The sequence below is a fragment of the Ostrea edulis genome, chromosome 1, assembly GCF_947568905.1.
Source record: "Ostrea edulis chromosome 1, xbOstEdul1.1, whole genome shotgun sequence".
NCBI lineage: Eukaryota > Metazoa > Mollusca > Bivalvia > Ostreida > Ostreidae > Ostrea > Ostrea edulis.
The window spans coordinates 64,762,728-64,788,636 of NC_079164.1; the positions used below are offsets into that span (position 1 = coordinate 64,762,728).

The window sequence follows — 25,909 nt, forward strand, 5'->3', positions numbered from 1 at the left end:
GCTGGTAGAATATACATTATAATTTTTTTCTCAAACTTTTATTTTCAAAAGAACACTAAGAGACAATCTAATCACAATCTATATTTTTAAAGTTACAGGTACATTACCATATTTGATTTGAGGGGCTCAGTTTTTACAGTTAATGGTACTTTTAAATATGCTTGATATTAATTACTTTGAAATTAGTACAAGTGTGAACTTCAAAACAATGTTTATTGAAAAATCTCTTCAACAATATATATTTTATTTTAAATTCTAGGGTAGAAGGTATAATTTCAAAACAGTGGAAACACAGTAATTTTCATTTTAGGCCCCATTGTCATTAAACATAATGCAAGGATTTTGTAAAGAACTGAATTTCTCTCTCAAAATGCTCCATAAGATAGGTTAAAGGTTGTTAAAACTTAGTGGATGAAAATTTGGTTTTTTTATTTGATATCATTGTTTTATTTTTACCTTCAAAACATAAAACTTGTAGTGAATGACTGAAGCTTAATCCAGATAAATAAAATTTAATGAAAGTAAAGTCCATATTCAAAGTCACTTCTTTATTACAAATAGATCGATAGAAACCCAATGAATGAAAGTCATGTTTAAGGTCGCATTTACATGTAAGGTCAAATACATTTCATGCAAATGATGTTTTTATTATGTTACACATGTTAAATCTTGCACAAAAGTCAATCTCATGAAATAATCATTCTGTCCATGTTCAGGGATGAGGTTAAATTTATATATTACTATACTGTATCTATTTCTACTTCAGTAATTCTACAAGATCCCTCAAACATTTAGACAGCTTTGATTGTTATGGAATTTTAAATCTTATGTACATTGTTAAAAAAATCTTTGTAGATTGTTTCATCTACAAGATATTTAAGGTAGCTCATTACACCAAGGCTCATATCACAAGTTAGCAACTTGAATGTTTTGTGAAATTGTTTTTATCGATTGATTTGGTTGCATGTCTATCATTGTGACTCAGAGAATAAAGCATTGGGCTGGTGAACCTTAGATACTGAGTTCAAATCCGCCATAGGCTGTTTTTCATAGTTGATGATATTAATTTTTAAAATCATGTTATTGTTATCCAAAATTGCATATTGTCTGCCTTTTTGACATATATACTTATGATGTATCATATCCTTCATGATGAAATCATTTTTGTGCTGATTTGAAAAACTCTTTAAGTTGTAGTGAGCCACCTTAACTCTCCTTGAAAGAAGATTGGTGTATTGCTTTGCACATATTGGTCTATCTCTCAGTTGGTTCATAGACAGACATGGTATTAGAAAAGACTTTTCTGTATAGGTTTCCTAAGGCAGGCTGATGTATCTTAGTACATAACCCCTATTCAATTTTAGGACACTTGGTTAAAGGAGTTGGAGTAAATAAATATCTTTAACGATCAGGGAATCAGATTTATGTGGTCAAACGTGGATTATTTTGAAATTGTGCATATTAATACAGTTTTGGTGTATAATTAATATGATTTGTATAAGATACTTTGAATTACCAATTTCAAAATTAGTATTTATTAAAATTTTCTTAAAATGAGAATGTTTTTCCTTTTGGTATTGATATAATTGTTGGTATGGTATGTGAAATTCATTGTGTGGTGGATTTTATCGACTTTGTCAGATTTCCTAATGGTAGTCTCTTCGCATCCCTTGACGAAATGGACAATATTATTTGCCGAGCTCAATATTTTTACGAGTTGGCCATATATGACAGAGCTTTTACTAAATGAACACAAAACCCTCAAACTTGGCCTACCTTGGAAGACTGATGGCTCGGAACATGAGGAAAAAATGCTGAATCAGCAATTTTTTGGAGGTACCCATAATAAAGGCATCGGTACTCGATTATGATAAAATATTTTCACCTCATTTTTAGTTTGATTTATAGCATAGAGGAGGTACTTTTTTTAAGTCTGTCCAGAATTGGACTGCCTATTTCAGTTATCTATATTTCGGGTATCGAAAATAGTGAAAAAGCTGTATTTTGGCTTGATAATTGAGACCAATATGCCTGGAATAGGTGGCGCTGTATAAAAAGAACATGCATGGATATTTCACTGAAATATTTTGTAAATGGAGATAGAACCCATAGGTGATTCTCCATGTAAAATATCACAAGGATTGGTAACATGTGTTTCTGGACTGTTTTGCATGGTTTTATCTGAGACAAGCACTTCAAGAAAGACGTCATGATTACCAATCACAAGTAACTGTCATATTTGATAGAATGTTCAAGTCTTCTCTTGGGTTCATGAATTACTGTTTAGCAACGTTTAGGCCTTACAACTATGTAAAAAAAAAATAGCATCTGTATATATTATGCATGATTACCGGAAATTACCGTTAGAATCAAGAGTTATAGATCTACTTGAAATGTTATTAATATATACTTGATGAGTACATATATCTATACAGGCGCGTAACATCGTAATTTTTTTCTTCAAACAATTATAAAATTCTTTTTTTAAAAAGGGGGGTGGGTAGTTAAAAATATATTATTTTACATTCATTGATCATACTCCCAATATGGTTGGTAAAATGTGCTTATATCATAAATAAGCGGTGAGCTGAGAATCAATAATTCCAAGTATTTCATTTTCAAAATATGTAACATGACAAAGAGAAAGATTTTCAAGTATACATCATGAGGATGGGAAAGAAAGACTGACAGATTCAGAGACACACTTTATCGAAATCGAAAGTGATAATTTCATTTTAGGATGCCATGTTTTGGTCTTAAATATTTGGGACAAGATCAAAAAAGCTCAATGATTATTATATCCAGTGTAACCCTTGACCTTTCACCATGTGACCTCAAAATCAATAGGAGTCATATACTCCTTAGGATGTATCAGTGTACAAAGTTTGATGTCGGTCAAGGAAAGGGTTCTCAAGATATTGAGTGGACAGTATATTCCTATCTCCAGAGTAGATTGACCCTTGACCTTTTCACCTGGAAAACGATAGGGGTCCTCTTCTACTCATAACCAACCCACATATGAAATATAATTATGATCAAGTGATTGGTTCTCAAGATATTGGACGGACAACATGTTGTCTACCGACCGACCGACAGATGCAAAGCAATATGTCCCTCTTCTTTGAAGGGGGCATAATTACACTACATGAACTAACAAAGCTAGTAACAACATTGTCTTTCTTTGTAAGGCTCATTATTACAACTGTATTTCAAACGAACTTGGTATTAATTCCACTTTTGGTAATCGTACTTATACTCCAACTGCCATTTCAAAAGATGAAATTCTTCACATTTAATATCTCAGTCAATGGGTCGAATGAATATGAGTTATCGTACCTATACTGGATTCCTAAACTACATAAAAACCCTTATAAAGATACATTACGGGATTCAGTAAGTGCTCTACCAAGCCCCTATCTTTGCTCCTCACGAAAATATTAACAGTTGTGAAGGAGAAACTTCAAACTTACTGTGCGACTACATATGCCAGAAGTAGTGTTAACCAAATGTGGATTCTAAAAAAACTTTTAGTAAACTTGAAATCGCAAAACGTTCCCAACTCAATAACATCAAAATCTATGACTTTTCAACACTATACACGACCATTCCTCAAGATAAATTAAAGACTAGACCTTTTGACATCATAGACAGTTGCTTCAACAAAGATGGAAAAAGGAAATATTCATATCTAGTGATCAGTCATCCAAAAACTTACTTTGTTAAACACCACTCTGATTCCACGCACAAGTACAAGTTGGAATACAAAATATGCTAGAGTTCCTCATTGACAATATCTTTGTGGTCTTTGGTGATCAGGTCTTCCAACAGTCTGTTGGAATTCCCATGGGCACGAATTGTGCTCCTTTGTTAGATGACCTGTTTCTATATTCATATGAAGTAAAATTTATTCAAAAACTTCTACGTGAGAAGAAAAAAATATCTTGCTGTGACCCTCAATTCGACATTTAGATATATCGACGGTGTTTTCTCCATTAACAATGATAACTTTCATTCATATGTCGATTCGATATATCCTTGTGAGCTCGAAATAAAAGACACCACAGAGTCGTCCACTTCTCCTTCATACCTAAATATTTAATTGAAGGTAGACATTAACGGCAAACTGACAACTCAACTGTATGACAAACGAGATGATTTCAGCTTCTCCATCGTCAATTTCCCATATTCATGTAGCAATATTCCATTATCACCTGCATATGGTGTTTATGTCTCTCAACTGATTCGATACACTCGAGTTTGTTCTGCTTATGGTCAGGTTTTAAATCGATGCAAGCTACTGACAAACAAGTTGATGGTACAGGGGTTTTAACAGTCTCGATTGAAGTCAGCATTCCGCAAACTCTATGGTCGCTATAAGGATCTAGTTGGTCAATACAACCTATCATTGGGTCAAATGCTGTCTGACGTGTTTCATACCGATTGTTAGGTCGTTCTTGACACACTGATTTTGACTACGGATAACTCCGTTTAGCTGATCAGGATATAGGGCTCACGGCGGGCGTGACCGGTCGACAGGGGGTGTTTACTCCTCCTAGGCACCTGATCCCACCTCTGGTGTGCCCAGGGATCCGTGTTTGCCCAACTATCTATTTTGTATTGCCTATAGGAACTATGAGATTGATCACTGTTCGTTATCTTCACCTTTCATAAGAGTACTCGCGTAAAATAAGGAATCAATAGTAATCATATCGAAAAAATAAGTAAATTCTAAATATAAAAGCCATCATAACACAGCCAATGAAAACTGAATTTTATGAAATTCAAATCAGATTTTAATCATTGCATGTGGGCGGATTATCATCAACATGTATGTACGTAAATTACGGAATTGAAAGTATTTAGAACTACTAGTATTCACTGATGTACATCAACAACGATTTTAGTATACAAGGGCATTTCATAAAAGTTAGATTTTTCATAATAAGCATTTAATGAATTTATTCCATCTACGTCCATCCTGATTAAAGCTTTCTTCAGGAGCTCAAACCTAAAAGAAAAGAAAAAAAAAGCATTGTTTTAAATGGTGAATAAGTTGACCAAACTCCTACATCCGTACAAAAATACCACTGAACAAACACAGCCTCTGTTAATAAAAAAGGTCTTATGTTTGAAATGCTATGGCCATGAAATGGTTTAAATCTCCAAATAATTTCATCAGGATTTTACGTTGTACTTGCAGCTTTTTAAACATGAATGAATTATAGTTCAGACAGCTGCTGTCATATTGTAGCTTTTGTACTTTTACGTGGGATACGTCTATGAAGCAACTGTCTCTGGTGTTTGGAGATTTAGTCGATCCATGAATAATTAAGGACACATGACACTCCAAAAATGTTACAGAATTTTGTAAAGTTATTTTAAGAGGGTGTCCATTATGATATCAGGCAGAGGTCGGCACATACTATCTCTCAGATTTTCATGGAACTTTGTGCACAGGTTCCTACTGACCCCAATATTAAATTTGCCAAATGAAACGTTTCTATCAGGTTTAGTTTGGGTTCGACATGGAAAAACAACTTTGAGATAATTTTCGGTGCAAAAAGGTCACGAAATATTGGGGAAAAAGTGCTATGTTTGAACAGCTCTAAAGTGTCATATAACTAAGAAATAGAGAAAAGCAATATTTTATATGTTAGATATACACTATATGCAATAACTAAGAGGGTGTGTGTATTCATCCATCCAATGAATGAATTTATTAATTGTTAAAATTGCACATATTTCACACCATACACTGTATGTATTTTACAAGATAATGATCAAAATTTAAGATATCATAAAACCCAATACAATGTCTTAAAAGAAATAAATTATGTATAACCAGAAATTTGAAGAGGTGTATTTCAAGTTACAAAAATAAATTCAGTGGAAAAAGCAAGGTTTGATGGTGAAAAGTTGAACTGAAATCTCTAAATTTTCAATAAGTGCAAAAAGGTCAACTACTTAAATGAAGATTGTTGAACTACATACATAGAAATAAATATGAAGTAGATATAACCAATCAATGATTAAAATTCACGAAAAATTACTAGGACCTATGAACATTCAGAAATAAATTTCATGTCTTTGTATACATTCTATATAATGAAGGCAAAAAAAATGCCTATGTAAATCATTATATAAAATTTTACAATGTTAATTTTCAGGGGTCATTTCTGACACAGGATTTGATATAATAGTCAATTAATTAACAAACATATATGAAGTTAAAATTATCAGTAAATCAAATTGTAATCAATTGCCTATCATGAAGAATCTTAATTCATTCAGTCACATTACAAACTTAACATTGGCAGATCCCGTGGGGGTGAGGGATGGGGTTGGAACACACCCTCTCCCTTTCTATGGGACATCTAGATAGTTATTTAGCATTAACCAGAAATTTCTTGACTCTCTTGTAAAGCATTTCCATTTGCATTCATGAAATAACATGCCAGATTCCATTTTCTGCCTACATCAGATTGGCAGGACTTGCTTTAATGCATGTTTACTCTGATGTTGAAATATTGACCACTTCCAGATACAAAAAATGTTTGTTGAATTTACCCAGTGGCAGAAAATGTTCAAAAAGTATCTTCAACTGATGCATAAAAGGATAACTAGCAATGAATAATAAACATATCTACTTTATCAATTCATCGGATATGACCTAATGCAGATCTTAGATCATTTTTCTGGACCCCCCCCCCCCTTTTCAAATCACTGGATCTGCCTCTGTTTAACAAATAACAATAAACAAATCATGTCTTAATGCCTGGTACTTACACTGTATGAAAAAATAACTTTACAAAACTTTACTTCGGAAGTAAATTCTCCTAAAGGTTAACCAAAAATCAAGGTTACCTTTGCATCAACTTTACTTTAATTAAGTATGGTTCCATGTAAAAATCAGGCAGAGGGTGATAAGTCGACCGTCAGGGATCGAGCCGATACTTATATATATAGTAACATTGTTTATAGGAAATCATTCGGTGATAATATTTTTTTTCATATGACGCACCTTCACAGAGCTGTGTTACTAAAAATAGAATGCCCATGTTTTGACCAAAATTGACTCATAAAAATGCTATATCTTCTTCAAGGTTTTGTTAAATGAAAAGATCATACATTTTCAAATGGCTTATATAAAATGAAGAAGAAGGCTACTGTTTACGAATTTCTGTTGTCATAGTGAGTATTTGTTATGTGTTACCATGGTAACCGTTGCTGTAGTTAACGAAAGGATTTTCTAACGGAAAAACATTCCAACTTTAAGACCATTTTTCTCGAAACAGCAAACACTTTCAAAAAAGTTTTATAATTAGACGGATAAAGTACATGCTATTGAATAATTTTTACTCAATATTTTTTTGAAAGTTTTTACTGTAATCGGAAAAAATTATATGAAGATTGTGAAAAATGGCGGGAAAATAATATATTTTCATGTTTTTAAGTTTTCTTCTACTTACAAACTGTTCAACAAGTACACTTTTCTGTCATGTTCTAGTAATTATCATATTTATAAATATCTAAAATGATCTTCTTTATGTGTTTACATACCATAATGATATGTCTATATATGTAAATGCAAGAAACGATGCATAGCATTTTGGGTCGGGATCGAAAGTCCATTTATTATTAACCCATTTCTTTCAGATTTCCTCAGGTTTTTGTAAACAACTTATTAGACCGGTCTTTATAGGATATTTTGCACTGAATGGCGAGTTTAACTTGCAAGTATTTTTGGCTGGATAGTTGTGAGTGTGTGGGTAATTAACAGATTAAAGAAAAAATGCTTGGTTGGCAATTGTTTTTCATTTTGAAATTCACCTATCAACAACTCTTGTGAGGCTGGTCAACGACGTACGTTGTAGGTTGCTCGAATGACAAGAGATTGGCATTATAGTCCCAAGTATAAAGAGAATGAATGTCCATGCTCTTTTAAAACGTATATCTTTAGAAAAACAAAACTGAAAATACATTGAACAATGTTCAAGGGAATCCTATGATAAAACATTAAGACATAATTTATCAACTTTTGTGTTTTACCCTAAATAATTCATTGAAAATATCTTTTATTTGAAAAATCATTTTGAATTCATTTTTGCTCTGTGTAATATGAAATTTAAAACATTTATTACAAAGCATCTGGACATTTAAAACTTTGGCTAACAATTCTAGAAACATGATATGGCTCAAATTTTAAAATAAACTTTTTAGCACTTGATTTCCTTATGAATCCTTTGTAAGAATGGAACAAAAACTTTTAGTGAAATGTACGTTTTACAGTCGTGTAATATATATGTTTGTTCAGGAAAAAATAAAAATAAGAACAGAAACTGCAGACATTTGTGTCATTAATATTGTAAAATTTGGACAGTTTATATTGACTTTATATAATTTCATGAAAATACATGTAATGTAGAAATGGGATTGTTTTAAAATTCAATAATGTAGTTTAAAAAATGTAAGTTGACTCATTTATCATGTCTATGGCACTATCTTTTACCAAGTATGATTACAGGTTGCTTTCAGATGACAAAACAACTGTTTTACATAATCCATGTAGATATTAGTGTCTGTAAAGTGAATTGAAAATGAATTCTTAATTATTTCATCAATACATTCCATTATCTATAAGATTTTTAACAGTTGCAACTTGTAAGTTTACATCCTTTATAAACTGTATACTGAAAAATGTACACAGAAGAGTTCTTTGAAGCTTAAAAATTTTATTTCAAAATCATACTTTTTTAAAAGTGTAACCCCAAACAAGGCATAAACATGATAAAGGAACAAATGAGCACAGAAATATATTTGTTACGAACATATTTACAAAACGGAGGCAGATCCAGAAAAAAATATAAGGGTGGGAATGGAGGGGTTGTGACTCGTGTATTTACCTTCTCCATCCAGAAAGGGGTGGGTGAAGAGCCCAAAACTTGCATAAAATAGACCATTTGACCTATTCTATGATGCATCACATTATACATGTATTTTTGCATTACACAATTCAACCCATTGGTGTTTAATTTTTTCATAAGTTGTTTCCCTTTCGAATTTAGGTACATTAGGAATTTCAGTTGAAATAATTTGAATAAACACCATATATAAGAATATATAAGAATGCTTTCATGTTTATATGACAATTTGTCATTTATTTCTTCATAAAGTTTTGATATTTTGTTTGGATTCAATATTTTAGACTGTCTTGATGTTCAACATTGAATTTATGGACTCCTTTGCTTTCCTTTTGTAATAGTGTCTTGTACTTTCACTTGGTTTGATTGATTTTCCTCCTGTTACCACTTTAAGTATGTCCTTGGGTTTTGCACCTACAATACAATAAGATAGACACTGATTTTCAGGACACAAGAATTTACTTATTTTTCTCTCCTCAATATACATGTATAATATATATTTCTCTAGTTTTTGAGAATGTTTGAACATTTTATATCATAAAACTTTCAATTAAAAAATAAAGTACACACCTCAGAGCCTAGTAGTCATAGTACACATTGATATTTAAATTATACATGTAGTTAGAAAGAATAAAATACTAAAACAGCATATAAAACTTTTGAAAACAAGAAATGCTTAAAGAAACTTGTATATGGCATTGAGAAGGTGTTCCAAATATTCTAAATCAGTGACAAGTAGGTTCAGGTATTAGTCAGGGCAACAGCTGTATCAGGTTTTGAGTCTGGTTTCTGAGTGACCAATATTTTCCTATAATGGTGGGTTGGGGGGTGGTTGACTTTGACCTCATTATCAGAAGGGGTCATATAGTGCTTGTATATCAGGATTATTATATAATACTGCTCTACCAAGTTTGAGGTTTATAAAACATTTACACTGTAGATTCATTGGTACATATGTGCTACATGTATTTACAGTTATGTATTTACCACAGAGGTTTCCAATGCATGTAGTGATGGTAATGACACTCCATGATGCTGGTATGAAAACTTTAAAGAAATATACATTAGCTAAATGACTTGATCTTTGTTATATTTATATATTATTATTAGAAATATAAATTCAAGAACCCATGCATTGACCAGTCCCCATGACCATATCAAATTGAGGCAGACTTTAAATAGCAATATAATAGATATCTAATAAAAATGTCAAGAAGACTCAACTTATTGATTGATATGAAGATTTATAATTAACATTATGAATTGTTTTACAATAAAATGGAATTCTTTAAAAAAACTACAGACCCTAAATATTTTCTTTGATATGTCAAATAGTATGCATATGTTTTTAAAATATGAATTCCGATTTGTCAAGAGCTGAATGGTGACCACTAAAAGAAATGATTTTGTGCATATGAAATAATATTTAAAAAATTTGTGTGTGTTTAAATAGAATACATTGAAGGAAAAAACATCGATGTGTATATAAAATAAATTGAAGAAAAAAAATCCAATCCATACTGAGATTTGAACCCGGTACCTCCGGCATGCTAATCCAGACACCTTACCACTTGACTATCTGTGATTTGAAATGAGGTGGAATACATTATAAACTAAACATTGCATCTCAAAAAGTCATATCATGTCTTAAATTTTTATATGCAAATTCGACTGAAATCTACATGCAGTACATAAAACCACACTCTTTTGAAATGATACCTACTCCTACTGATCCTCAGTTAGGCATAATCTACATTTTTATCTGAGACAAGAGGCGTTTGTGTGGAGGATACGTAGATGTCTGCTATTATTGCAGACAATTACAAATGAAACATGCCGTCGATTAGCCTAGGCCTAAAACATATCATAGCGTTACTGTTGAAAGTATGACTTTTGAAACAAGGGAGGGGGTGTCATCTGTACACAGTCGTCTCATACAATGCTACATTGTATAATACAACATTCGTTATGATTTTTATGCTAGTAATAATAAATATTGCGAATTTTGACTTATTAAATATGTAAATCACACCATTTGAAATTACCATAATGCGCCGACTTGGTGACATGTCATATAAGAAATGTTGCTCGGTCTTCGTTGTCGGCTGCTCCACACACGTTCTATCTTCAGTGACGGCATATGCATCAATGTATTTCTGACACTCTCCGAAGGTAAATATATTCGTTTCCTTTAGATGAGGCTTGAGGGTAGATCACACTCTGTCGGAATATTGTCCTACACGGCATTCAGTTTTGGATCCGCCATATTCCGCGCACTTAGTGTGTTGACAACGCAGCGCCTCTAGCGATCATCGAGGTTAAATTCAAGAACAATAACCGAAATTGCATTAAAATCGAAACATTTAGAGAGGTTTTAAAATGTTATATTGAAACTTTCAAAAAAAATATTTATTTCAAAGCATGCCTTTTTTATTTGTTTAATGTTATATAATGATATATTTTCATACCTGCTTTGCTGTTTTTAGATTTCAAAGGGATTACAAGTAGTGTTTTGTATAGATTTGCACTAAGCGTGAATTCTCCATGTTCATAATTATCTGTCCATAATTTTGGAACAAGGCGAAATAAATCAAAACTACTTTGTATATTTGCCAAACATATTACGGTGAGTTAGTATGCTAAGTTTGGGTTCATTTCGTGAACATGGACTTATCACGAAAATGCGATTTTGCCTGATTTTTACGTGGAACCATACTTAAAGAAGCAATGGTTATCTTTAAGTAAGTTTACGCGAAATTAAACCTATAAAGATCACCTTTAAACTCCTTTACTTTCAATATTCGGCTAAAGATGGCCTTTTACGATTTACTTCGCATTAAATATATTCTTTAAGTTCCTTTACTTCTAACAAATTTAAAAAAAATGTAGCGAAAAGGGGGGGGGGGCTCTTAATCTGCCATTGTTAGCACATTAAAAAGTAGTTTTAACAAAAGGCATAGTGCTTCAGATATTGACTTTTTGTACAAACAAAAATGTATATGGATTGGATATCTTAAATGTTATATGTAGATATATATTGTATATGTTTAACTTGAACACATCAGATCAGAAAACAATGAACAGATTTTCTCCCATGCCCCACAAAAACACATTTTGAAGTGAGGCGACATAAACACAACATAGGAGCTTGCAAATCTTTTCATCGCTTAAAGGGCTTTGTTCTAGAACTTGTGTAAATTATTATATTGTCTTCCGAGGTTGGATATCACCTATGGAGCACATTCCTTATTTACATAGTTTTCGATTATATTGTCTCCATTCAGTTTTGGCCTCATATTTTAATCGGAAGATCTAATTTCCATACTGAGGGTATATCCAAAGATTGTTTTCCTTGGTTATCACAGCAAAACCATTTACAATTGTAAATTGAAATATAATGAATAAATTGTTCGTTCCTTGCACTTTCAAATTCATTTCATGATGTACAACACTTTTCTTCAAATTAATATACTTTTTAATTACAAAATAAATAAAAAAACTGCTTCCTGTACATAATAAATACCATCTTAATGTAACACTTTACAGTCAATAAATAATTAACTACAAAAATACTTATAAGATCAGGAAAATAAACACTTCAAATTAGATTGAAAACGTATACATTGCAAGAATATTGTCACCCTTCCTGAATAGTATTTGCTATGCAAACATTTTTCTGTAATGTGCAGACTAAAATGATCATAGAGTGTATGTATGTATATATGTAGACCAATGTATCCGGTTTCACAAGTAATATGCAGACTTATGCAATCAGATAGTGGTGTACATACATACATATATATGTAGACCTATGTGTCCGGCTTCACATATCAGCTGCATGTGCCCGACTTCACCAGTTTTTGTAATGTGCAGACTGATGTAATCAAATAGTGGATGTACATACACATGTATGTAGACCTATGTGTCCGGCTTCACACATCAGCTGCATGAGCCCGACTTCATCTTTGTAATGTGCAGACTGATGTAATCAAATAGTTGATGTACATACATGTATATGTAGACCTATGTGTCCGGCTTCACACATCAGCTGCATGTTCCCGACTTCACAAGTTTTTATAATGTGCAGACTGATGTAATCAAATAGTGGATGTACATGCATGTATATGTAGACCTATGTGTCCGGCTTCACACATCAGCTGCATGTTCCCGACTTCACAAGTTTTTGTAATATGGCAGTGCAGACTGATGTAATCAAATAGTGGATGTACATACATGTATATGTAGACCTATGTGTCCGGCTTCACACATCAGCTGCATGTTCCCGACTTCACAAGTTTTTGTAATATGGCAGTGCAGACTGATGTAATCAAATAGTGGATGCACATACATGTATATGTAGACCTATGTGTCCGGCTTCACACATCAGCTGCATGTTCCCGACTTCACAAGTTTTTGTAATATGACAGTGCAGACTGATGTAATCAAATAGTGGATGTACATGCATGTATATGTAGACCTATGTGTCCGGCTTCACACATCAGCTGCATGTTCCCGACTTCACAAGTTTTTGTAATATGGCAGTGCAGACTGATGTAATCAAATAGTGGATGTACATACATGTATATGTAGACCTATGTGTCCGGCTTCACACATCAGCTGCATGTTCCCGACTTCACAAGTTTTTGTAATATGACAGTGCAGACTGATGTAATCAAATAGTGGATGTACATACATGTATATGTAGACCTATGTGTCCGGCTTCACACATCAGCTGCATGTGCCCGACTTCACAAGTTTTTGTAATGTGCAGACTGATGTAATCAAATAGTTGATGTACATGCATGTATATGTAGACCTATGTGTCCGGCTTCACACATCAGCTGCATGTGCCCGACTTCACAAGTTTTTGTAATGAGCAGACTTGGGTAGTCAAATTGTGTCTGTATATATCCAGATCAACATATGTGTCCGGCTTCATATCATGCATATCAAAGTCACAAGAATCTTTCACGTGGTATAAGAAAGATTGTGTTAATTCCTTGAAAGTTCTCAAAAGCATATACAAATTTGGATTTTATTCTTTGAATGGGAATAAAACTAGCAGGTCCTTCACATCCATACATATTGGCCTTCCAAACTTCAACTGGTTTCCCAAAATAATGTCAAACTGTTTCGTTTACTTTGCATAACCATTTCACCCTGGCAAGGCAATGGACATGTGATTTTCCTTCAATGAGAATTTTATGCAATACTATTTTTTAACTTGACCAGGCCTGGGTTTGAGGTTCATGTTCTCAAATGAAGATATCTGTCCATTATCTTGTTATTTTGTAGATTCATGGATGAAGAAAATGTACCACTGACAGTATTTATGAGGAACAGTGTACAAGGGATTGCGCCAGATGAAAGAATTGACGTCATAGATGGTACTAATGAAAATGCTGTTATAAATTTTGCTAAATCTAACAGATTTCAATTTATATTTAATCTGAAAAGCATTACATTATGGTTCAACAGTTATTACCAATGAGAAAGCAAACGTTGATTATAAGTTTATTTATTTGTCCTAATTTAGAATTAACAAGAGGTACTGTGAGCAATGCTCACTAAGAATACCCCCCGCTTACCACAATCTCCCAAAGGGTGTTGGTAATAGGTATAAACTACCTCTTTTCTAAGTGTAAAAAACAAATGGCATGACAAACCGAACCATATTGCAACTTCGATGTCCAGTGCGCATGACCTTTGACCTTTTGACCCCAAAATCGATAGGGAACATTTTCATCCCATGGGTAGTCCATATGTATGATATGGTGACTGTAGGTGGAAAGGATAACGCTTTGGAGCCCGGAAACCATATTGCTACTTCAATGCCCAGTGCGCATGACCTTTGACCTTTTGACCCCAAAATCGATAGGGAACATCTTCATCCCATGGGTAGTCCATATATATGATATGGTGACTGTAGGTGGAAAGGATAACGCTTTAGAGCCCGGAAACCATATTGCTACTTCAATGTCCAGTGCACTTGACCTTTGACCTTTTGACCCCAAAATCGATAGGGAACATCTTCATCCCATGGGTAGTCCATATGATTGATATGGTGACTGTAGGTGGAAAGGATAATGCTTTAGAGCCCGGAAACCATATTGCTACTTCAATGTCCAGTGCACTTGACCTTTGACCTTTTGACCCTAAAATCGATAGGGAACATCTTCATCCCATGGGTAGTCCATATGTGTGATATGGTGACTGTAGGTGGAAAGGATAACGCTTTAGAGCCCGGAAACCATATTGCTACTTCGATGTCCAGTGTGCTTGACCTTTGACCCCAAAATCGATAGGGAACATCTTCATCCCATGGGTAGTCCATATATATGATATGGTGACGGTAGGTGGAAAGTATAATGCTTTAGAGCCCTGAAACCATTGCGTCTACAGACGGACGGACAGACAGACGGAAAACCCAATTCCAGTATACCCCCCGCAAATTACAAAGAAATCGTAGGTTGAACTAAGGCTATAATTAGTTATTTTGAAACATATTTACATTATTTTGTGCAAGATCTTTTATTCAGCATCTTTTATTTTCTAGCTGCCATTAAAAGATATTTTACATCCAAAAAGGAGGCCAACAATAGGCACAATAAGAATAAAGAAGAGTTAAATAAAAAGGGGCAAGCAACATATGAAAGAAAGAAAGAGGTAAACTTGAAATTCAATTTAGCTCAGTAATCATACAGTTTTACTTAAAGCTCATCTTAGAACATTATTATTGATTTTGATGACACTGGATGAAGATTATCGAAATGGTTTAGGTCACTTGAGGAAAGAAAAGGAAGTTGATGAAAGGGTGTCTATATGAGTACTTGATTGTGTGCCCATGTATTTAAAAATATATTCAAAACAAATGTTTCATTGAAGTGATTTGGGTAAATATGGAAGGTAACTGCAATTATTTTTTTCCTTTAATTTAAAACATATCTTTTTGGACAGAAATTGAAGAGGAGACTTGTTGCGGTAGAGAAGAAGACGGGATGGTCCGAGGAGAAGAAAAATAAAGTTAGAACATTTTTCCAGCTACCAAATGCTCACAAATATATGAGCAGTGATGAGGAGGGAGATGATGGTTTTGTGTCCCATCCATATTCCTGGGAGAGTGAGGAATTATAGAAAGTTAAAGGAAGTCTGGACAAAAAATATTTAGAGACATGTCCTCCACGTAGCAAGAGGTTATTGTCCAAAAAAGTAGCTTGTCTCTAAGAGAAGAAGAGCCTCCTAAATTGAACATTATTCATGCATGGACTTTAAACATGTGAATTGCATGTTAAAATATGTTCTTAACATGTAATATTTTTTTTATTTTTTGACTATGTGATGCATATGCAATTTCTTTTTTGTAACACCACTTTTTCATTTGTACACATATTTAGTCTTTGAATCTGAAGTGCCACAGAGATCTGTATTGGGACCATTGTTGTTTTTATATATATATGTGTTAATGATATTGCAGATATACAGATTATTTGCGGATGAAAGTTCTCTGCAGCAGTCATTCAAATCTGTTAAATTTTTCGAAGACAATTTCAATTATGATCTTTAGGTTCAGAAAATGACCTTTGTAGTTCAATTCTTTTAAAACAAAATTTGATACCACTGATACAATAAGAATTGTTCAAATTAAGCATATATTTACACAAAATTCAAGATAATGCATTCTATCATAAAATATATCAAAAATATTTTGTTATGCATCCCAGCATGTTTGAAATATCAATGATTTATTGTGTACAATTTGTTTTATATGTTATACATGTCCATGTATATTAACCACCGTTATTGTGGTATATAATCATACATTTGTGAAAAATAGAAATTAATAAATTGACTATTGATATTTGAATATGCAGCTTTTGTTATCTCAACAGATCATTTAAAACGTGATTCTACAAGAAATGTCTTGTACTAAGATATGAACTCCTCATTCACAATATATACTTTTGTATAAAGAAATTTATTGCAATTTGATAAAATCTGCAAAGGGGAGTATACAGATTTTCATATTAATGGTAAAAATTACACACCTTTAAATTTGATTAAATATGCTCTTTATTAAAAATTACTTAAATTAAAGTCATTGGTAAATACGACCTTTTACTTTTTGTAAACATAAATTTACTCTCGTAAATATTATATTTAAGTTCTTGTAAATTCATTGAAAAAGACAACCTTTAAATTTTTGTAAAGTTGCATTTACTTGAGCAAATATGGTCTTTAATTTTTTCGTAAAGGTATTGTAAATTGGGCCATTACAAAAATTTACTTCCCAGTAAAGGTAATTAAAGACCATATTTACCATCTTTTTCTTATTTAAGTAAATGTGATTAAATACACTTAAAGCTATTGTAAATAAAGTATTTACAATATCTTTACTCCCTTTGTAAAGGCAGTTTTTCAAGCAGTGATAGAAACTATTATGTAATTTTGCGCTTTATAAATGAATAAAATAATTATAATATGTAGTCGCACAGTACGTTTGAAGTTTCTCCTTCACAACTGTTAATATTTTCGTGAGGAGCAAAGATTGGATCCAGCAATGTATCTTTGCAAGGATTTTTATGAAGTTTAGGAATCCAGTATAGGTGCGGTAACTCATACTCATCCAACCCATTGACTGGAATATTTTAAAATGTGTCTAAAACTCAAGCATGATTTTCCTTGATGCAGAGTGTGCATTAACACAATATTTTATATTTTTATGCCCCAGAGATCGAAGATCGGGGGCATATTGTTTTTAACCTGTCTGTCATTCTGTCTTAAACTTTAACATTGCTAATAACGTTTGAACAGTAAATGCTAGAGTTTTGATATTTCACATGAGTATTCCTTGTGACAAGGGGCCTCCGTGGCCGAGTGGTTAGAGCATCGCGCTCAAAATCACAGGGCCTTTCACCTCTGGTCAGGGCGGGTTCGAATCCTGCTCGCGCCGGTAAGTGAGAAAGTTTCCTAGTTTACTTTCGGAGGTCTCTTCCCAGGTAAATTGTATTTGGGTTCTCTCTTCCACCAACACAAACCGGGCGCCACCAGATAACTGAAAAATTGTTGAGTGTGGCGGAAAACATCAAAACAATTCTAATGACAAAATCTTTCCGTAGGTACCAACATTATTTACCTTGAAGTTTGGCCTTCTTTCAAAATAATTGACATTGGTCATAACTTTTAAATGGTAAATATTAGAGCTTTCAAATTTCACATGAGCATTTCTTGTGACAAGAACTTTCTCCTGGTACCAAGATATTTGTCCTTGTGACCTTGGCCATCTTTGGAATTGGCCACTATCTGATGCATTTGTGTTTCACAAAAACATCTTATTAAGGATTGTATTCTACTACACCCCCCCCCTTTTTTTCAGCGGAAAACAACAGCCCAGAACAATTTCCTTTCTGATGAATAATTCTAGAGAGCATCACTGAAGAGACATTATTTGTCGAAATGCACATCTGGTGCATCAAAATTGGTACCGTATAAGTTTTGCAATATGAAAGGACGTTATTAAATATAATGCTACTTATTTTCTTGACATTTAAAATATATATTTTTAAGGTATTTCCACCCTTCTGTGACGTCATAAGATTTTGCAAAGTCAATGATTTAATAAGAATTATGCATGACAGGAACATAAATTTTGTTGGAGTCTTTTTCAATAGTTATAAAAAATATTAAAACAATGCCTATTCCAAAGTCCTCTACATATACCATATAATAGTATTTCATTAGTATTGTACATTTTTATATTGAAGTAACCTTTACCTCGCCTAAATAAATTATCTTTATGTTTGAAAAATTATTATTTTCATTTTTATACAAATTTTAAGAAGTATGTATTTCTGCACTTTACAAAACCCAATACAGTGGTTGCTATGGAAACACAAATGCTTTAATTTCCATAGCAACCATTGATGCACAATGTTTTTACTCTGCATGTCTTCATATATCATTATTATGAAGAGTTATGGAAAGTTTCATGAAAATCCAAGATTATCAGTATGCCACCTTCGCATGATTCTTACGTGGACTGCTACTTAATTGTTTTGATTACATATAAAAGCATAACAACGTTTCTGTAAAATTTCCTTTCACTGTATATGAGGGATTTAAGTAGGCTATTTTGCATACAATACCAGAAGTGAAACCTCTGGATCCCACTTTAGTGGTAAGACCAGTTCGTCATAAATATTTCAAAAGTTTAAGTTATATATGAATAATCAATTATATATTTCAAAATATTGAATTCAAGGGCAATAACTCTTTTCATGAAATTATTGGTCAAGTCCATTATGCGATAGATTTCCTTTGTTTTAAACCAACTTTTTGTATATTTTTCTAAAGAAACAGTTTCATGAAATAGTTATGAATACTATTATATCATTACAACCAGTTTTTGTGAAATTTTGATAATGCTGTTTAAAGAAAATTGCAATTTTCTGACGTTAATAAGAAGTATATTGTGCTAGCAATTTTATTAATACCACAACATTCTTATTTTATCATTTTTATTTCTTATTAAAATATATTATTTGAAGAATCAACAATCAAATAAAAGATTTAACCTATAATTCTAGAATGGTGGAATTACCTTAGCTAATAAAATAATCACATTTAAACTAACATCTTTATCTACATCACCAGTATAAAAATTCCGTGCATTGAACATAACTATTTTGCCTATTTTTTCCCGGATAAAATCGTCCAAATTATTCTAAGATTATTACAATCAAAATATAAGTGTTTAATGGTCACTGGTCCTTTGAACAGTGTACAAAGTTGGTTGTCAGTAATCTTTGAAAAATATTTTTACTCCCAAAATTCCATGCACAATTCTATACTGGAACCACTTAAGGCTGTGTCTTTCGTCAAGCATTTCAGATTAGTATCCACTTGTTTCCAGTTAAAATCATCTCAAAGTGTTAAAAGATTAGTGCACTTTCTCACAAGCAGGTTAATGTTGAACATGTACTTGAGACATAAAGAAATCATATATTCTTCTTTAACCCTTCTTATCTTGACATAAAACTTTTATAAATTTATGACGAACTGGTCTTACCACTAAAGTGGGATCCAGAGGTTTCACTTCTGGTATTGTATGCAAAATAGCCTACTTAAATCCCTCATATACAGTGAAAGGAAATTTTACAGAAACGTTGTTATGCTTTTATATGTAATCAAAACAATTAAGTAGCAGTCCACGTAAGAATCATGCAGAAGGTGGCATACTGATAATTTTGGATTTTCATGAAACTTTCCATAACTCTTCATAATAATGATATATGAAGACATGCAGAGTAAAAACATTGTGCATCAATGGTTGCTATATAAATTAAAGCATTTGCGTTTCCATAGCAACCACTGTATTGGGTTTTGTAAAGTGGAGAAATACATACTTCTTAAAATTTGTATAAAAATGAAAATAATAATTTTTCAAACATAATGATAATTTATTTAGGCGAGGTAAAGGTTATTTCAATATAAAAATGTACAATACTAATGAAATACTATTATATGGTATATGTAGAGGACTTTGGAATAGGCATTGTTTTAATATTTATAAATTTTCTGTAAATTTGACAATTTTAAGGTATTTTAAATACATATTACTTTAGTTATCCGAAAAGTGTCAAATTTTGATACATATTTTCTAAACAATCAATACTAAGTGTACTCAAAATAAAAATCAAAAGAGTCGGAAATGCACATAATAATGGTTGGTAGGCAACTCTTTCAGGCCCATTTCCAACACAATAAAACAAGAATATCTGCAATATATACATTGAAATGATTCTATTAACTGAAAATAAATACAAATCATAAAGGTTCACTTTTGTTTATTGACATTTCAGACCAATTGGAGAAATCAGACTTAAACCATATCACCATAGCAACTGATTTTCCTTAGCAACGTACATAAAATTTAAAGTTATATGGAATGAGAACCTAATGCAAATATACCAAGATATGATTTTCTACTGATATGTTGAATCCAATGAAGACATCAGGTTTAACTATATCACCATAGCAACCAATTGTCCCTAGCAACAAGCAAACATTTCAAACTGTACAATTTCAATTGCTTCAAATGAGAATATAATACAAATATATCAACATGTAATTATTTACTGACATGTCGGACCCATGGAAGACAATATGTTTACACATATCACCATAGCAACCACTTCCCTAACAACACTTAAAATATTTATTTGTACAATGCCATTGCACTGAAACGAGTATATAATTGAAAAATATCACCATATGAATCATGATTCTCTACTGACATGCCATACCCATTGAAGACAATGAGTTTAATTATATCACCATATAATTCTCTCTCTCTCTTTTTCTCTCTCTCTCTCTCTCTCTCTCTCTCTCTCTCTCTCTCTCTCTCTCTCTCTAAATATATATTCTGCATCGTTATAATTATTCTACATTGAGTGAGTCTCTCTTTATGTACAATTTTGCTGCAAGTAAATTTTCCTGGTACTCCTCTAGCTATGATATCTTGTCATTATCTGGTTTATAGGCCTCCATGCTTCTCATAATTGCTATGAGGATTTCAAACCATGCAGTTCCATCTGCAGCCAGATTATGAAGTCTTTTTAAGCTTGTGATGCAGGACAAATAGTTAAAATCCTAAATAACATGGCCCTTAAAATAGGATGAAATAAGTTTCTTCACAACAGGACTGGTAAATTCATATATGTACAATGGTTGCATGGCAGGCAATCCCAATTTCTTGTCGAAAGGTTATAAGTTGTCTACTGTGAAGGTACATTTCTTTTGTACTCAATGATGTTACCTGAAAATAGTTTTGTTGGATCAGAGACATTGTTTTAAAAAAAATTGCACAATGTCAAAAATGCCTATTCATTGAAACAGATATTTTCCATAAATGTATGTCAGTTGCTATTAAAAATTTATTTTACATTGGGTAATCATGGGATGTATTTTTTCAGAGTACAGTGCGAGTTATTTCAATGAATGTTAATCATATCCATTGGATGAAGACACAATTTGGCATTGTTGATAATTCATTGTGTACCTGATAAAAAAGCAGGATTTAAAGAAGTCTAGTGCATGCTCCAATTTTTCTATATCCATCTTCCAACAAATATGCTTCCCCTTTTCCTGAAGTACAACACCTATTTTGAAGAAGAAGAAAATATATAACATATTTCGAAATTAATTACAACTCATCATTTGTTGTCAAACAAAGGGGTCTAAAGACATTGAACAATATTTTCCTAATATCATGATTGATTTGACCTTTGTCTTTGATTTTGTGGCCTAAAATACCATCAAGAGGCTCATGGGTTGCATTGCTCACCCGAGTCATCTTGACCCTGCTGTAGTGATTTTTAAAAGATTTGTTTCCAATCTTTATTCCCATGAAAATTTGTAACCCTATATTGAGACCCAAATCTAGCCCAAAAAGTTGCGATATAGCCTACTTGAATTCACACATGGGGATGCCTCAAAACCAATATGACTAACATGATCTTGCTGTTATTGAGAAAGCATCTTTTTTAAAGATCTTCTGTCAAGCATATATGTCCTATAAATGTAAATTATGATCCATTGAATCACCATAAACCAAGGGTTCATTTTACTGAGGGAAAAAACTTCAAATGAACTTAGGAATGTTGGTATTATAGTATGATTTAGTGTGGCTCTGTGACACTTACACTGTCTTAAACATTTGTTTCAATCAATTTTCTGAATAGTCTAATATAAATCTCCAATTGTGTTTCACCCCTACCCCTAGGACCCAGAATTGAACATACAGAAATTTGAAAACCTGTTCATGCATGCATATTGATATGGCTACCCTAATCATGGTCATCTGTTATTGAGACGAATATTTTTAAAGATGTTCCATACATATACCCAAATAAAACTCAGATCAATTATTGTCCCATACCATACTTTCTAGGACCACAATTTGAACAAACATAAATTGTGCAATATCTATGAGTTTAACCCGACTACTAGTAGTACCTGTCTTTTATGAAGATTTATTTTAAAAAATTCCAGTATACTTTGATCCCCTATGGTGATTGAATCTACACTATGTTAAGGAAGTCACATGTAAATTTTAACTTTTCTGGCTCAGTGTTTTTGAGAAAATTTTAAAAAAGAACCTCCTACCAGACCTGGGATAATGGTAATGTGTAATCCATTGTCATCATTACATTTTTAAAGTAATGGGGTGTAATGTGTAATGCACCCATTTTTGAATTACAAGTAATTGTAATATAATGCATTACTTTCATAAAAATGCCAGTAATGACCATTACTTTTCAATTACATTTGAATTTACTATCATTTCTTATTTCATGAAATAATCTAAGTTTTTCTTTTAAATGAAAGTGATTAATAATTTTTAAAACATGATACATTAAAAATACATTCTTTAAAATAAAGACATATTTCTTTTTTAAATGTGTTCATTCAATGGTCATTTATGAATAATTCAATTGCTTTTTTAATGGAATTTTTTAATAAAAAGTTATGAAATCAATTGAAGGACTTTAGGTAAATATTTTAAATTTCATCTATGTGATATGAAATCATATATGAGATCAGAGACATAAATAACATGTTACTTAGTCATGTAAATATTCCATATTTCTTGATTATCTCCCCTTTAAAGGGAGCATGACCCTTCATTTAATTTGAACAAGTTTGAATCCCCTTTTCTCAAGGATGATTTTGCTAGATTGACTGACAATGGCTGTAGAAAGGATTAAATTTTGAAAAGTCTACAAACAGATGAAAAATTAACTAAAATATATTCTTGAGGTCTTCATATTTGATGTGATAATAATTAGCTAATGAAGAGCACTTTTAATATGTATTTTCAACTATGTGGGTTGTGATTGTATTTTAAAAAAATGCATATATACTGGTTATAAGAAAATTAAAAGGATTTTGATATAGAATCAGGTGTCACAAATAGTGTTTCCTATTTTAATTATTATTCCATGGCTAAGAAAATAAAAAAATCATTAATTTTGAATTCCCACTGTGATGACATCATGATTAACAACTATGTGGAATCAACATTTGTACTTTTCTCAAAAATCAGATACAAAAAGGACTCATGAAAATTCATGGGACTTGTGAATTTTCATGGGATTGACGCTGCTCATAAAAAGTCTGGGGCTTATCTTTAAAAAGCCCTAGTAACAACCCTGATGTGTTATGAAATTTGAACCTGCAGTACATGTGTTAGATTAGCGTTGTGAGGATCACGATACCCCAACATATCACCATATGGCATATGTCATTGACTTGTCTAAACAATTTGTAACTGTTGACCCACCAGGTTCAGTAATCATGGGGTGGGGGTAGGGTTGTTGAATCATTCATTGAAATAACATGAAAAAAGAGCAATGATTCATTAGTTTCATTTTAGCTGGTGTGTTTTGATTTAGTCTGTGGAAGAAAAAGTTACTTTCAACCACTGGTTGGCAGAGGGAAAACAGAAGTGTTTCTAAAATGGCCTACATTTTAAAGTATAATATTTTTACATAGTTTTCACCCCCCCCCCCCCCCCTGATACTATTTATAATATTCATTAGTCGACAGATGGTCCAAAGCAAAAGAATGATTAAAATAAAGAGTATGGTGAAATTAACTTAAGTAACCAATACACATTTATGATTTATTCATACAAACTTACCTGCACCGCCACCCATACTGGCCAGCTGTACTGGCCATAGCATTTTTCCACAAGCATGTTGCTCATCCCGAATGTTAATGATATATGCCCATATCCGGTTCGTATATCCAATACAACTGACCGAGTGATCTGGGAAAACACATGTAGTATTCCTCATCCACTCCAAAGAACTCTGATGATATGAAACAACCGAAAAATTCCAACGTGTGATTGTGAAAATAGACACAGGCGCAGGCGGGCCTTGCGTCATGGATTTCCCGCAATGTGATTTGTTTAAGGAGCATAAATATCTAGCTACCGATTTCTTTTAGTCATTCACATACTTCTTCACATGGAGTATTTGTCCATAAAGAAATGTTACAAAACGGCATCGTCTGTCTTCAAACCGCCAACTCGTATGACATGTTGTCATGTTTCCCCAAACAATCGTATCTTTAACACTAAAGAGTTAGCAAAGGGAGATAATAAAATCGTCGATCTGCTAGATCGTACGTAGTTTTTAAAAATCTGTATTTAATTTGTAAACATGTTTCCAAATGATGTTTGTTATTTCTTTTACTGTCCATACTATTGACTTATGTATCTATTAATCTTTAATGACAGTGTCCGATAATTAATTTTTATGACCATTTTCATTGGTGCTCTTTATAAAGAAAACAACGGGAAAATATTTTTGAAACCGAATATCATTTCAGTCGATTAAAAATCTTAAGAAGGATTCAAAGTGAATTTTTTTATTGGATCAAGTACAAAACATGATTTTCTTCAAAATTAAAAATTTTTCAAGAGATTTTAAATTTATAGCTGTGCCACTTATTTTTCATTTTGCATGATTCTTACGTGGACTGCTACTTAACTTGTAAATAAATCTGAATCCACATGGATTCCCATTTGAAATAGAGATTCATTAAAAAGAATTTATTTTGTACCTTAATCCTGTCATTGTACCACAATGGTTCTGAAAGCATGCTATATTTCTTTGCAGATGTAAAAATAGTAACAAAGTCTACAAAGTAAGATAGTGTTTCCTTCCCAAAAAAAGGGAATTTGAAATTGTTTTCAATTTTTGTTTGATATAGCCTACTCCAAAATGACACGTTTGTGTAACTTCGCAACCTGCAATTTCTGTAAATAACAAAGTCCACAAGGATTTGGAAGTTAGCATTCTATTAAACCAGGGTTTCAGGGATTTATGACAATGTCTAAATTAATCATTTTATAACCACCATATTCATAGTGTAGTTCTAGTGTTTTTCTGGCTGTTTTATGAGGTTTATTATCCCAGATG

The 25,909-nt window shown here is 32.4% G+C and overlaps 1 protein-coding gene and 1 pseudogene across 1 annotated transcript; one reads left to right on the plus strand and one right to left on the minus strand.

Moving 5' to 3' along the window:
* The first annotated feature begins 14,220 nt into the window (after positions 1–14,220).
* LOC130052219 (uncharacterized) lies at positions 14,221–16,785 on the plus strand (annotated as a pseudogene).
* Positions 16,786–20,748: 3,963 nt separating this feature from the next.
* Positions 20,749–25,057, minus strand: LOC125647441 (uncharacterized). Its single transcript, XM_048874119.2, has 3 exons — positions 24,622–25,057; positions 21,979–22,078; positions 20,749–21,735 (listed from the first exon to the last, which is right to left on the minus strand). The coding sequence occupies exons 1-3, from the start codon at positions 24,869–24,871 to the stop codon at positions 21,732–21,734; spliced, it is 354 nt and encodes a 117-aa protein (XP_048730076.2). The 5' UTR covers positions 24,872–25,057; the 3' UTR covers positions 20,749–21,731.
* Between the last annotated feature and the right edge of the window lie 852 nt (positions 25,058–25,909).